Genomic DNA, 15,979 nt, shown 5'->3' with positions numbered 1-15,979 from the left:
AAATGAGAACTTGTTCTCAACTAGCTTATCTGGTTAAATAAAGGTGAAAAAAAAAATGTTGAAGGCATTGATGTGAAAGCATATACAATGCTGAGTTACCTTAAGAGGATGTAAAGTTGTGGCAATGGAGGAGATGAGGAACAAAGTGAAAATGACATGGCTTGGGAACACCTCTCTGAACCTGGGGCCAAAAGGGGAAGAGGAAGCATTTTTAGGGCCTTCATTTTGGTGGAATCCAGCAGAAAGTATCCATGGAGGCATAGAGTCAGGTGAAGAGAGAGTGGGAATTGTCATGGTCTCAGACTTTTGGTTTTCATGTGTAGCCGATGTGAAACGGCTAGCTAGTTAGCGGTGGTGCGCGCTAAACGGCTTGCTTAGTTAGCGGTGGAGCGCGCTAAACGGCTAGCTTAGTTAGCGGTGGTGCGCGCTAAACGGCTAGCTTAGTTAGCAGTGGTGCGTGCTAAACGGCTAGCTTAGTTAGCGGTGGTGCACGCTAAACAGCTAGCTTAGTTAGCGGAGGTGCGCGCTAATAGCGTTTCAATTGGCGACGTCACTTGCTCTGAGACCTTGAAGTAGTGGTTCCCCTTGCTCTGCAAGGGCTGCGGCTTTTGTGGAGCGATGGGTAACGATGCTTCATGGGTTACTGTTGTTGATGTGTGCAGAGGGTCCCTGGTTCGCGCCCGGGTATGGGCGAGGGGAAGGTCTAAAGTTATACTGTTACACATGCATATATAATCATGCTTAAGCTTATCACATTGTTCATACTGTTATGTTTTGTGTGTCTTTTTTGTTAATTTCCAAATCTTATGCCATCACTCTCTCAGGAACCAGAAGGAGAAAGTGGAGAAACTAAAAGTGTTGTATCTGACATGGAACAAAACAGCAGATACAGCTGGAATGGCATTTTTGTTGTGTGATGAGAGATGGAAATAAAATTGTGTATGTTGTGATCATAGGACAGAGGTCATAAGTCTCTGAGTTTATAAACCTCACAGGGAATGTCTGTTATCGTTGCTTGTTCATTTATAATAATTTGTTCGTTTTTTTTTTAATCGTGTTTTATTATCATTGTTTGTTCATTTAGAAGTAATTTCCAAGTTGATATAAATTGAACATTTAGGATGCTATGTTCAAGAGGAGGGACTGTTGGATTCTGGGTAAACTTTGAACATTGAGATATTAAAGACATGATAGATCAGACACAGAGTATATAAAAGAGTGAGATCTGTAGAAAGACAGGGTGGCTGTGGAATGTGCTGGGTGGACGGGAGAGAGTCACGGGAATGTGCTGGGTGGACGGGAGAGAGTCACGGGAATGTGCTGGGTGGACGGGAGAGAGTCACGGGAATGTGCTGGGTGGACGGGAGAGAGTCACGGGAATGTGCTGGGTGGACGGGAGAGAGTCACGGGAATGTGATAGGTGGACGGGAGAGAGTCACGGGAATGTGATAGGTGGACGGGAGAGAGTCACGGGAATGTGATAGGTGGACGGGAGAGAGTCACGGGAATGTGATAGGTGGACGGGAGAGAGTCACAGGAATGCGATAGGTGATACGAGAGGACATCTAACGGTCGTCTCGCGCCGAACTCACAGGAATGCGTATGTGCAGGCCATCAAAGGCACTCTGCCGATATAGAGATGGAAACGTGTCAGTTTGTCACTTTCACGAGGTTGGAGTAATAACATGTACGACTGCTTAAGACATTCGCTCAAATCCAGGTTGTACCTTCATATTTCAATCAAATTAACAACTAAGGAAGAATTTTTCTCTCATTGACTTGTTAAACCCCAAACCCCTGTTCCAGGTCTGCTTGGCCTGTTTAGCAAACGTTCCCCAAACCCCCGTTCCAGGTCTGCTTGGCCTGTTTAGCAAACGTTCCCCAAACCCCCGTTCCAGGTCTGCTTGGCCTGTTTAGCAAACGTTCCCCAAACCCCCGTTCCAGGTCTGCTTGGCCTGTTTAGCAAACGTTCCCCAAAGTCTCTGGGTTTAGAAACTCTGTGGAAGCAACGTCTGTATAGCTCAACAAATTCCCATGATTCAATGCTATGTTCGGTCTAAGCAGCTAGCTAAAATGGCTTTGAAAACAAATCAGATTTCAGCTAATAGGGAGAAGTATTTAACAAAATAACTACATCATGGCATTCACTAATCAAACACTATTTAGATATATTAGAAATGTGGGTACATTTCTGGACCCAATTCTGGCTAACATATTCAAACAACTGGATTAGAGAGGTTGACTTAAAATAAGTAGGCTTATATGTAGATACGTACAAACGTGAAGCGAACCACTTCTACACATCAAAATAGCATTGTTCATTTAGATGAAGTGTCTAAAGGGTAGCGATGGTTCAGTCAACCATGACGGCTTCAGGCCAGTGTCAGGCGTCCCTCGACAAAGACATTCCTACTTCAATTAGACTCACTAAAAGAATACATCAATGTGTTGCTCACCTCTGTTGGCCATGGCGGTCTCGATGATGTCCAGTGTGGGGTCATCTTCACACAAGTCATAGGGCATGTTGCCGTCAGAGTTCACCGTCAGCAGATCCGCTCCACTGTGTAACATAAGAGGTAAGTGTGGCTCAGTCGGTAAAAGCATGGCGCTACCAACCCTAAAGGTCGTGGGTTCCATTTCCAATGGACTCTCTCGTGTTTAAGTGCCATACATTTTTATAAAGATCTACAGAATGAACAGAAACATCCATGATGAGGACTAAAACCAGATCATATAACAGGCAACTGACTAAATAAAGGAAACACTTGAGTAAATAAGGGATACAAAGTATATTGATAATTAAGCAATTAAAACAGATTGTGGTCATGTATAAAAAGTATTATTTATTATTTTGGGGGTTTGTGCTGTCTGGGATTCCTTGGGAAGTACTTACTCCATTGAAGAACACATTTAAAATGGCTAACGTTAGGTAATAGTTATGTTATTTGTTAATACATTTAAAATGGCTAACGTTAGGTAATAGTTATGTTATTTATTAATACATTTAAAATGGCTAACGTTAGGTAATAGTTATGGTATTTATTAATACATTTAAAATGGCTAACGTTAGGTAATAGTTATGGTATTTATTAATACATTTAAAATGGCTAACGTTAGGTAATAGTTATGGTATTTATTAATACATTTAAAATGGCTAACCTTAGGTAATAGTTATGGTATTTATTAATACATTTAAAATGGCTAACGTTAGGTAATAGTTATGTTATTTATCAATACATTTAAAATGGCTAACGTTAGGTAATAGTTATGGTATTTATTAATACATTTAAAATGGCTAACGTTAGGTAATAGTTATGGTATTTATTAATACATTTAAAATGGCTAACGTTAGGTAATAGTTATGGTATTTATTAATACATTTAAAATGGCTAACGTTAGGTAATAGTTATGTTATTTATCAATACATTAAAAATGGCTAACGTTAGGTAATAGTTATGTTATTTATCAATACATTTAAAATGGCTAACGTTAGGTAATAGTTATGGTATTTATTAATACATTTAAAATGGCTAACATGGGTAATAGTTATGGTATTTATTAATACATTTAAAATGGCTAACGTTAGGTAATAGTTATGGTATTTATTAATACATTTAAAATGGCTAACGTTAGGTAATAGTTATGTTATTTATCAATACATTTAAAATGGCTAACGTTAGGTAATAGTTATGTTATTTATCAATACATTTAAAATGGCTAACGTTAGGTAATAGTTATGGTATTTATTAATACATTTAAAATGGCTAACGTTAGGTAATAGTTATGTTATTTATCAATACATTTCAAAATGGCTAACCTTAGGTAATAGTTATGGTATTTATTAATACATTTAAAATGGCTAACATTAGGTAATAGTTATGTTATTTATCAATACATTTAAAATGGCTAACGTTAGGTAATAGTTATGGTATTTATTAGGGTCCCCATTAGCCGCTGGTAAAGCACCATCTACTCTTCTTGGGGTCCACATTAAACATAACATAAGACATAGTACAGAACATTATTACTCAAGGACTGAAATACATAATTTTAAAACGTCATACATCGCCTACACATCAGTACATTCACACAACATCTAGGTCTAGTACACACTGTAGTACAGTGCACGTTACAATACAAGACCGTCCCCTTTGTGCAGTAAGGTGTTCTTTAATCAGTTTTTTAAAAACGGTTATATACAGTTGAAGTTGGAAGTTTACATACACTTAGGTTGGAGTCATTAAAACTCATTTTTCAACCATTCCACAAATGTCTTGTTAACAAACTATAGTTTTGGCAAGTCGGTTAGGACATCTACTTTGTGCATGACACAAGTAATTTTTCCAACAATTGTTTACAGACATATTATTTCACTTATAATTCACTGTATCACAATTCCAGTGGGTCAGAAGTTTACATACACTAAGTTGACTGTGCCTTTAAACTGCTTGGAAAATTCAAGGCCTATCTTCAAACTCAGTGCCTCTTTTCTTGACATCCTGGGAAAATCAAAATAAATCAGCCAAAACCTCAGAAAATAAATTGTAGACCTTCACAAGTCTGGTTCATCCTTGGGAGCAATTTCCAAATGCCTGAAGGTACCACATTCATCTGTACAAACAATAGTAGGCAGGTATAAACACCATAGGACATTTACATTTACATTTAAGTCATTTAGCAGACGCTCTTATCCACCGCTCAGGAAGGAGACACATTCTGTCTCCTAGAGATGAACGTGCAAAAAGTGCAAATCAATCCCAGAACAACAGTAAAGGACCTTGTGAAGATGCTGGAGGAAACAGGTACAAAAGTATCTATATCCACAGTAAAACGAGTCCTATATCAACATAACCTGAATGGCCGCTCAGCAAGGAAGAGGCCACTGCTCCAAAACCTCCATAAAAAAGCCAGACTACAGTTTGCAACTGCACATGGGGACAAAGATCGTACTTTTTCGAGAAATGTCCTCTAGTCTGATGAAACAAAAATAGAACTGTTTGGCCATAATGACCATCGTTATGTTTGGAGGAAATAGGGGGAGGTTTGCAAGCTGAAGAACACCATCCCCAACCATGAGATAGCACACCACTGGGCTCAAACTCACAAGGATCAGAGCCACAGAGCAGTGTTTAGACCACTGCACCACGGCAGCTCACAATTCAAGCAGGGAGAGTACTTGATGATAGAGGTTAATGGAAAGTGCATTGTTTTGAGCCTTCCACCCAAACCACAGCCCTAACCACTTTTAATATCTAAACTGAACCATTTGAGTCATTTCTGTTGTAACCCTGTAACCAGGCGGAACTAAATGGGTAAAACATGTACGTTAGGTTCAATTCGAAATTTGACGTAATTGGATTATGAGATAAGGTTGCTGAGTCACCAGATCTCAACCCAAAATGAACACTTCTGGGAGATTCTGGAGCAGTGTCTAATACAGGGTTTCCCACCACACTCAACAAAACACCAAATGATTGAATTTCTCGTGGAAGAATGGTGTCTCATCCCTCCAATAGAGTTCCAGACACTTGTAGAATCTTTGCCTAGGCGCCTTGACGCTGTTCTGGCGGCTCGTGGCACAACACCCTATTAAAACTCTATGTTGGGGTTTCCTTTATTTCGACAGTTACCTGTAGATCTGACATAAATAAAACAAATACAAGACATATATATATATAGACAGCTGAAATGTTATATGAAATCAGCAATTAGTAATTCTTCAACTTTGTGAGATAATGGATATTATATAATAGTAGAGCCAGTATCTTACTGTTGTATGAGGACCTTGACCAATCCTGCATGTCCACAGGTGGCAGCAGCGTGTAGCGGCGTCCACAGTTCATTGTCTTTGGCATTTACACTGGCTCCACGATTCAACATTATCTTCACCATCTCCTCATAGTTATCAATACAGCACTAGAGAAAGACAGAGACAGAGAGACAGAGAGAGACACAGAGAGACAGAGAGAGACAGACAGAGACACAGAGAGAAATAGAGACAGAGAGAGAGACAGAAAGAGACAGACAGAGAGAGAGACAGAAAGAGACAGACAGAGAGAGAGACAGAGAGAGCGAGAGAGAGAGAGAGAGAGAGACAGAGAGAGAGAGACAGAGAGAAAGAGAGACAGAGAGACAGAGAGAGAGAGACAGAGAGACAGCGAGAGAGAGAAACAGAGAGACAGAGAGTCAGACAGAGAGAGACAGACAGACAGATAGAGAGACAGACAGAGACAGAGAAACAGAGAGAGAGATAGACAGACAGAGAGAGAGAGACAGACAGAGAGAGAGAGACAGAGAGAGAGAAAGAGAGACAGAGAGAGAGAGAAACAAAAATGGTTTACTATTCAAAAACCAATTTATGAAAATGAATGCTCTATTGAAAAAGGGCCAGGAGTATTTTCTGCATTTGGTCTGAGAGAAATTCAGTACACACATAGGGAGGTTTACAACAGATTGTTTTAAGAAAAAAGGTACACATACGTGAGCTGTGTACCTTGATGTAACTAGCCCTTTAGAATCTATCTCTGAATCTCAAATCTAAGTTAGAAATGTTTTTAAAAACAGTGTAGTCCACAGAGATTAGTAAAGAATACATTAGACATCACAGCGATGTAACTTCTGGAGTTCTCCACTACTGTGTGGGTTGTGTTTGTTCTTAAGAGCAGGATGTACTAAAGCTGAAACATAAGAGCAGGATGTACTAAAGCTGAAACATAAGAGCAGGATGTACTAAAGCTGAAACATAATAAGAGAAAAGGAAAACCCTTCTCCAGCTCAGTGATTATAGGGTGTGAACAGAGGTTTTCCATCAAAGCCAATACTCATTGTAAAAATTAAGTTTTCTCCATCAGAAATAATTGGAGCTAGCTAATGTTATGGAGAAGTGGCATTGTGACAGGCTGTACAGAGACAGTTACAGAGACAGAAGATAGACAAAGAGCATAGAGATCAGACATTCTATATAGCAAACCTTCAAAAGACGTAAGGTATATAACCCATAACTCTACGGTAGTGGAGCTAGAGTAGACGTCCGTGTGTCCTCAGGGGATATTCCCCTTCTGTCTGTCTGTCTATGAGAGACTAGCTTAATAACTTCCTTATCGGTCTTGAGAAGCAGAACAACAGTATGACACATTGAAGTAGAGCTGGCGGTGCTTGTTTCTGTACTTCCTGTGTGTATGTGTATTCGTGTGTGTGTCTGTGTGTGTGTGTGTGTCTGTGTATTCGTGTGTGTGAAAGAGAGAACTGTTTGACAGCAGAAGAGATGAAGCGACAAAGGCCCACGGTGTCAGTAGGGCTAGGTGAGGTGAGGTAACGTAAATTGTAGCTACAGTGGAAAAACGTTTCTTTTTAAACTGAAACTACCATCTCTTATCAATTCCATGGAAATACTAGTGGAAACAGTATTCAGTCTTATCTGAAGTGACACCACACTAGGTTAAGGTTAGGGTTACAGGTTAAGGTTAGGGTTATGGTTAGGTTAGGGTTAAGGTTAGGGTTATGGTATGGGTAAAAATGTAGGGTTAGGGGGTTTAAGGAAAGTGGGATTTTGAATGGAAATACATTTTAGGTCCCCACAAGGACCGCTCCCAGCCTTGCTCTCTCTCCTCTCTCCCCCAGCCTTGATCTCTCCTCTCTCCCCCAGCCTTGCTCTCTCTCCTCTCTCCCCCAGCCTTGATCTCTCTCCTCTCTCTCCCAGCCCCCTGCTTCTCCTCTCTCCTCCAGCCTTCCTCTCTCCACCAGCCTCCGGCCTCTCCCCCCTCCACCAGCCTCACCCCAGCCCCCTGCCTCTCTCTCCCCCCAGCCTTGCTCTCTCTCCTCTCTCCCCAGCCTTGATCTCTCCTCTCCCCCAGCCTTGCTCTCTCTCCTCTCTCCCAGCCTTGATCTCTCCTCTCTCCCCCAGCCTTGCTCCCTCTCCTCTCTCCTCCAGCCTTCCTCTCTCCCCCAGCCTTGCTCTCTCCTCTCTCCTCCAGCCTTCCTCTCTCCCCCAGCCTTGCTCTCTCCTCTCTCCCCCAGCCTTCCTCTCTCTCCCAGCCCCCAGCCTTCCAGCCAGCCTCTCTCTCCCAGCCCCCTTGCCTCTCCTCTCTCCCCCAGCCTTCCTCTCTCCACCAGCACCCTCCTCTCCTCTCTCCCCCAGCCTTGCTCTCTCTCCTCCAGCCTTCCTCTCTCCCATCCCCCTGCCTTGATCCAGCCTCCTCTCTCCCCCAGCCTTGCTCTCTCTCCTCCAGCCTTCCCTCTCCCAGCCCCCTGCCTCTCCTCCAGCCTTCCTCTCTCTCCCAGCCCCCTGCCTCTCCTCTCTCCACCAGCCAGCCTCTCTCTCCCAGCCCCCTGCCTCTCCTCTCTCCTCCAGCCTTCCTCTCTCCACCAGCCTCCGATCTCTCCCCTCTCCACCAGCCTTCCTCTCTCTCCCCAGCCCCTGCCTCTCCTCTCTCCCCCAGCCTTCCTCTCTCCCCCCAGCCTTGCTCTCTCCTCTCTCCCCCAGCCTTCCTCTCTCCCCATCCCCTGCCTCTCCCCTCCCAGCCCCCTGCCTCTCCTCCAGCCTTCCTCTCCCCCAGCCCCCTGCTCTCTCCTCCTCTCCTCCCAGCCTTGATCTCTCTCTCCCAGCCCCCTGCCTTGATCTCTCCTCCAGCCTCTCTCCCCCAGCCCCCTGCCTCTCCTCTCTCTCCCCATCCTTCCTCTCTCTCCCAGCCCTCTCCTCTCCTCTCTCCTCCATCCTTCCTCTCTTTCCCAGCCCCCTGCCTCTCCTCTCTCCTCCAGCCTTCCTCTCTCCCAGCCCCCTGCCCCTCCAGCCCCCTCCTCTCCTCCCAGCCCCCTGCCTCCTCTCTCTCCCAGCCCCCTGCCTCTCCTCCCTCCTTCCTCTCTCCCCAGCCTCCTGCCTCTCCCCTCCACCAGCCTTCCTCTCCCCCAGCCTCCTGCCTCTCCCCCTCCACCAGCCTTCCTCTCTCCACCAGCCTTCCCAGCCAGGGCCCGGCAACACAGCCAGGGCCCGGTAACACAGCCAGGGCCCGGTAACACAGCCAGGGCCCGGTAACACAGCCAGGGACCGGTAACACAGCCAGGGTTGTTAATCATAATCAGCCCCTTTGTGAGGCAGACCTTCATGTCTAAATACTTTGCATGGGGAGTTATGAAAGACACATTATTTCCTTCCCAGGTTCATTCATTGTCTTAGTGGTGGGAGAGGGCTACAGTGGGGGAGGTAGGCTACAGGAGAATTACAGGGGAAGGTTAGGGAGATTAGCCTAAGAGCTAGCATGTGGGCTCAAATATGTGGGCTTTAAAGATGGTTCTTATGGTAATAGTAACGGTGGGCTAGCCAAGCGCGTTATCCAGACAACGGGCAATTATTTTGACATGGACATGGTTGGGTTTGTCTGTGCCTAGCTCACAAACAGCAGATTGAGAGTTTATCCAATCATGAGAATACAAATGCAACATTGATATTGTAAACCAGGTTTAACTACATTTTCAACCAGTTACTAGGGGTGTATTATTAAAATATTTGGTAGGCCTACACATGTATTTTACATGACTGTTTCCACTAGTATTTCCCTGGTATTGATAAGAGATAGTGTGGTAACAATAGTTACTCCCTGGTATTGATAAGAGATAGTGTGGTAACATTAGTTACTCCCTGGTATTGATAAGAGATAGTGTGGTAACATTAGTTACTCCCTGGTATTGATAAGAGATAGTGTGGTAACAATAGTTACTCCCTGGTATTGATAAGAGATAGTGTGGTAACAATAGTTACTCCCTGGTATTGATAAGAGATAGTGTGGTAACAATAGTTACTCCCTGGTATTGATAAGAGATAGTGTGGTAACAATAGTTACTCCCTGGTATTGATAAGAGATAGTGTGGTAACAATAGTTACTCCCTGGTACTTTCAGTTTAAAAATAAACGTTTTTCCACTGTAGCTACAATTTACGTTACCTCACCTAGCCCTACCAACACCGTGGGCCTTTGTCGCTGTCAGACAGTTCACACACACACACACACACACACACACACACACACACACACACACACACACACACACACACACACACACACACACACACACACACACACACACACCACAGCTTATATAGAGGTGCAGTAGCTTGGTGTCACATGACTGACTGTTTCATTGACTCTAGTAGTTTAGATCCTGACTAGATAGGAAACACGTCAACATTCATCAAAAGAGGAAGGCTAAATTCTAAAACAATAACGCCCCCACAAGTTCCCACGAACACAAGGACTTTCACAGTCTCTGCAGCGGGTTGAGAATAGCACAAAGCTAGTGTGTGTTCCTCACACATGTCCAGAGAACCACAATGGGATGTAAGTTATTGCATGATACGTTCATGTTATCTTCTGGGATTTAATGTGTATATATATATATATATATATATATAATAATCTCTTTGTCTACACATGCAACTCCAGAAATAACCCGAAAACAAATAATATATATATATAATAATCTCTTTGTCTACACATGCAACTCCAGAAATAACCCGAAAACAAAATCTAACAAATCAATGTGCTCCCGTGTTGTGGCCCAGTCCCTTCAGTCTACACATGACACCCCATGGTACAGAATAATGTGCTCCCTTGGTGAGGCCCAGTCCCCTCAGTCTACACATGACACCCCATGGTACAGAATAATGTGCTCCCTTGGTGAGGCCCAGTCCCCTCAGTCTACACATGACACCCCATGGTACAGAATAATGTGCTCCCGTGTTGTGGCCCAGTCCCCTCAGTCTACACATGACACCCCATGGTACAGAATAATGTGCTCCCGTGGTGAGGCCCAGTCCCCTCAGTCTACACATGACACCCCATGGTACAGAATAATGTGCCAGGCGAGAGTAGAACCAAGACATTAAGAACACACACACACACACACACACACTTTGAGGTGAGTTGCTGACCATAGTAATGGAATGATTCACTTCATTTCTATGCTGCTGACAGACCAGCGGAACATATAAACCTCCGAAAAGTCTAGTCGCTCCCTCTTCACTTCACATTCAACATCTCGCAGGAAATTAAGTTTGAGACTAAACAACTTCTTTGCTCGCTTTGAGGACAATACAGTGCCACTGACACGGCCCGCTACCAAAACCTGCGGGCTTTCCTTCACTGCAGCCGACGTGAGCAAAACATTTAAACGCTGCAGGCCCAGACGGCATCCCCAAGTCTGCAGGCCCAGACGGCATCCCCAAGTCTGCAGGCCCAGACGGCATCTCCAAGGCTGCAGGCCCAGACGGCATCCCCAAGTCTGCAGGCCCAGACGGCATCCCCAAGTCTGCAGGCCCAGACGGCATCCCCAAGGCTGCAGGCCCAGACGGCATCCCCAAGTCTGCAGGCCGAGACGGCATCCCCAAGGCTGCAGGCCGAGACGGCATCCCCAAGTCTGCAGGCCCAGACGGCATCCCCAAGGCTGCAGGCCGAGACGGCATCCCCAAGGCTGCAGGCCCAGACGGCATCCCCAAGTCTGCAGGCCGAGACGGCATCCCCAAGGCTGCAGGCCCAGACGGCATCCCCAAGTCTGCAGGCCGAGACGGCATCCCCAAGGCTGCAGGCCCAGACGGCATCCCCAAGTCTGCAGGCCGAGACGGCATCCCCAAGGCTGCAGGCCCAGACGGCATCCCCAAGTCTGCAGGCCCAGACGGCATCCCCAAGGCTGCAGGCCCAGACGGCATCCCCAGCCACATCCTCAGACAATGCAGACCAGCTGGCTGGTGTGTTTACGGATATATTCAATCAATCTTCATCCCAGTCTGCTGTCCCCACATGATTCAAGAGGGCCACCATTGTTCCTGTTCCCAAGAAAGCTAAGGTAACTGAGCTAAACGACGACCGTCATCATGAAGTGCTTTGAGAGACTAGTCAAGGACCATATCACCTCCACCCTACCTGACACCCTAGACCCACTCCAATTTGCTTACCGCCCCAATAGGTCCACAGACGATGCAATCACACTGCACACTGCCCTAACCCAACTGGATAAGAGGAATACCTGTGTGAGAATGCTGTTCATCGACTACAGCTCAGCATTTAACACCATAGTACCCTCCAAACTCGTCATCAAGCTCGAGACCCTGGGTCTTGACCCCGCCCTGTGCAACTTGGTCCTGGACTTCCTGACGGGCCGCCCCCAGGTGGTGAGGGTAGGTAACAACATCTGCACCCCGCTGATCCGCAACACTGGGGCCCCACAAGGGTGCGTTCTCAGCCCTCTCCTGAACTCCCTGTTCACCCACGACTGAGTGGCCATGCACGCCTCCAACTCAATTATCAAGTTTGCAGACGACACTACAGTGGTAGGCTTGATTACCAACAACGACGAGACGTCCTACAGGGAGGAGGTGAGGGCCCTCGGAGTGTGGTGTCAAGAAAATAACCTCACACTCAACGTCAACAAAACAAAGGAGATGATCGTGGACTTCAGGAAACAGCAGAGGGAGCAGCCCCCCATCCACATCGACAGGACAGGAGTGGAGAGGGTAGAAAGTTTTAAGTTCCTCGGCGTACACATCACGGACAAACTGAAATGGTCCACACACACAGACAGTGTGGAGAAGAAGGCGCAACAGCACCTCTTCAACCTCAGGAGGCAGAAAAATGTTGGCTTGTCACCAAAAACCCTCACAAACGTCTACAGATGCACAATCGAGAGCATCCTGTCGGGCTGTATCACCGCCTGGTACGGAAACTGCACCGCCTTCAACCGCAGGGCTCTCCAGAGAGTGGTGCCGATGTCACAGGAAGGCCAAAATCATCAAGGACAATAACCACCAGAGCCACTGCCTGTTCACCCGGCTACCATCCAGAAGGTGAAGTCAGTACAGGTGTTAAACAGCCATCACTAGCACAGAGAGGCGGCTGCCTACCTACAGACTTGATATCACTGACCATTTTAATAAATGGATCACTAGTCACTTTAATAATGGCACTTTAATAATGTTTACATATCTCACATTACTCATCTCATATGTATATAATGTATACTGTATCCTTCACTATCTATTCTTTACTATCTGTTGCATCTTAGTCACTCTGTCGCTGCTCATCCATATATTTTATACTCATACATTCTCATCACATTCCTTTACTAGATTGTGTGTATTAGGTTGTGTTGTGGAATGTGTTAGATATTAGGTTGTGTTGTGGAATGTGTTAGATATTAGGTTGTGTTGTGGAATGTGTTAGATATTAGGTTGTGTTGTGGAATGTGTTAGATATTAGGTTTTGTTGTGGAATGTGTTAGATATTAGGTTGTGTTGTGGAATGTGTTAGATATTAGGTTGTGTTGTGGAATGTGTTAGATATTAGGTTGTGTTGTGGAATGTGTTAGATATTAGGTTGTGTTGTGGAATGTGTTAGATATTAGGTTGTGTTGTGGAATGTGTTAGATATTAGGTATTTTTGTGGAATGTGTTAGATATTAGGTTGTGTTGTGGAATGTGTTAGATATTAGGTTGTGTTGTGGAATGTGTTAGATATTAGGTTGTGTTGTGGAATGTGTTAGATATTAGGTTGTGTTGTGGAATGTGTTAGATATTAGGTTGTGTTGTGGAATGTGTTAGATATTAGGTTGTGTTGTGGAATGTGTTAGATATTAGGTTGTGTTGTGGAATGTGTTAGATATTAGGTTGTGTTGTGGAATGTGTTAGATATTAGGTTGTGTTGTGGAATGTGTTAGATATTAGGTTGTGTTGTGGAATGTGTTAGATATTAGGTTGTGTTGTGGAATGTGTTAGATATTAGGTTGTGTTGTGGAATGTGTTAGATATTAGGTTGTGTTGTGGAATGTGATATTAGATATTAGGTTTTGTTGTGGAATGTGTTAGATATTAGGTTGTGTTGTGGAATGTGTTAGATATTAGGTTTTGTTGTGGAATGTGTTAGATATTAGGTTGTGTTGTGGAATGTGTTAGATATTAGGTTTTGTTGTGGAATGTGTTAGATATTAGGTTTTGTTGTGGAATGTGTTAGATATTAGGTTGTGTTGTTAGATATTAGGTTGTGTTGTGGAATGTGTTAGATATTAGGTTTTGTTGTGGAATGTGTTAGATATTAGGTTTTGTTGTGGAATGTGTTAGATATTAGGTTGTGTTGTGGAATGTGTTAGATATTAGGTATTGTTGTGGAATGTGTTAGATATTAGGTTGTGTTGTGGAATGTGTTAGATATTAGGTATTGTTGTGGAATTGTTAGATATTAGGTATTGTTGTGGAATGTGTTAGATATTAGGTATTGTTGTGGAATTGTTAGATATTACCTGTTAGATACTGCTGCACTGTCGGATCTAGAAGCATATCGCTACACTTGCAATAACATCTTCTGAACATGTGTATGTGACCAATAACATTTGATTTGATTTGAAGAAGAGAGGAGAGAGAGGAGTAGGGGGAGATAAGAGAGAGAGGAGAGGGAGAGAGAGAAAGAGAGAGAGACAGAGAGAGAGGGAGAGAGAAGAGGAGTAGGGGGAGAGAAGAGTGAGAGAAGAGAGAGAGAGAGAGAGAGAGAGAGAGAGAGAGAGAGAGAGAGAGAGAGGAGACTTTCACTTTATTTACCATTAGAGAAAATAAGTAGTGCCACCCATCCAGTGGTCTGACAAACAGAGAGACAGACAGACAGACAGACAAACACAGACAGACAGACAGAGAGAGAGAGAGAGAGACAGACAGACAGACAGACAGACAGACAGACAGACAGACAGACAGACAGACAGACAGACAGACAGACACAGAGAGATAAACAGACAGACAGACAGACAGACAGACAGACAGACAGACAGACAGACAGACAGACAGACAGACAGACAGACAGACAGACAGACAGACAGACAGACAGACAGACAGACAGAAAGGCAGGCAGGCAGGCAGACAGACAGACACAGAGAGATAAACAGACAGACAGACAGACAGACAGACAGACAGACAGACAGACAGACAGACAGACAGACAGACAGACAGACAGACCGCTGCATTATTCAGTGTGTACCAGTCTTTCAGATGATCAGCCTGAGAAAAGCATTGTGCCGAATCACTGATTCACCTTCACATCCTAAATAACAACTCATTATGTGGTCGATATTAGCCAATCTGCACAGGGCTTCTTTAGTGGCTGGACCTGTGCCTCTCAACATGTGTTAACAGAGAGAGACACACATACAAATCCCACACAAAAGAACATGTAACCTTCATTTAACTAGGAAAGTCAGTTAAGAACAAATTCATATTTACAATGATTGTCTACCAGGGAATAGTGGGTTAACTGCCTTGTTCAGGGTCAGAACAACAGATTTATACCTTGTTAGGTCAGGGATTCAATCTAGCAACCTTTTGGTTACTAGTCCAATGCTCGAACCACAAGGCTACCTGCCGCCCCAAGATGCAATAGATAGTGAAGGATATAGTATACAGTATATCCATATGAGATGAGTAATGTGAGATACGTAAACATTATTAAAGTGGCATTATTAAAGTGACTAGTGTTCCATTTATTAAAGTGGCCACGACGTCAGCGTTTAGTTTTGAATAATCTGAATTGAATATGAATATATTGTTGGTCATCTTTAGATGTTACTGTTATTGGTCTTTTCTGGAAGACTCAGAACATACACAGTTGTATTGCCTAAGTCCCTTCAGGGTTTTTCCACAGTGGCTCTATTCCCACCAAACCCCAGCTAAAAAGATTTATGTTAAATCTGGTGTTGGGGACGACCAGTCCAGAGTGAAGATTATCTGGTGAAGGTAGAGACAGACAGACAGACAGACAGACAGACAGACAGACAGACAGACAGACAGACAGACAGACAGACAGACAGACAGACAGACAGACTGAAGGGCTGGAGGGTTAAGATAGTTCTGGCACCAGCTCCATCAAACATTACACCAACAGGCAGATTCCCCAAACATCTCTCCACTGTGGTGATGTATTGTGTATCAGACACTGTTTTCCTTCAGAGAAACATGC

General features: G+C 44.2%; 1 protein-coding gene across 2 annotated transcripts in view; it reads right to left on the bottom strand.

Moving 5' to 3' along the window:
* Positions 1–15,979, bottom strand: part of ppp1r16b (protein phosphatase 1, regulatory subunit 16B) — a 170,155-nt gene that overhangs the window by 32,543 nt on the left and 121,633 nt on the right. For both annotated transcript variants that reach the window (XM_065002044.1, XM_065002043.1), the window contains exons 4-5: positions 5,771–5,916; positions 2,457–2,560 (exon numbers count right to left, since the gene is read on the bottom strand). In XM_065002044.1, coding sequence (XP_064858116.1) covers positions 2,457–2,560; positions 5,771–5,916 — 250 coding nt within the window. The remainder of the gene's footprint in view (positions 1–2,456; positions 2,561–5,770; positions 5,917–15,979) is intronic.

Source organism: Oncorhynchus nerka, linkage group LG15, assembly GCF_034236695.1.
Source record: "Oncorhynchus nerka isolate Pitt River linkage group LG15, Oner_Uvic_2.0, whole genome shotgun sequence".
NCBI classification, from domain to species: domain Eukaryota; kingdom Metazoa; phylum Chordata; class Actinopteri; order Salmoniformes; family Salmonidae; genus Oncorhynchus; species Oncorhynchus nerka.
The sequence above is the reverse complement of the archived record's forward strand: the minus strand, read 5'-3'. Positions and strand labels throughout refer to the sequence as shown.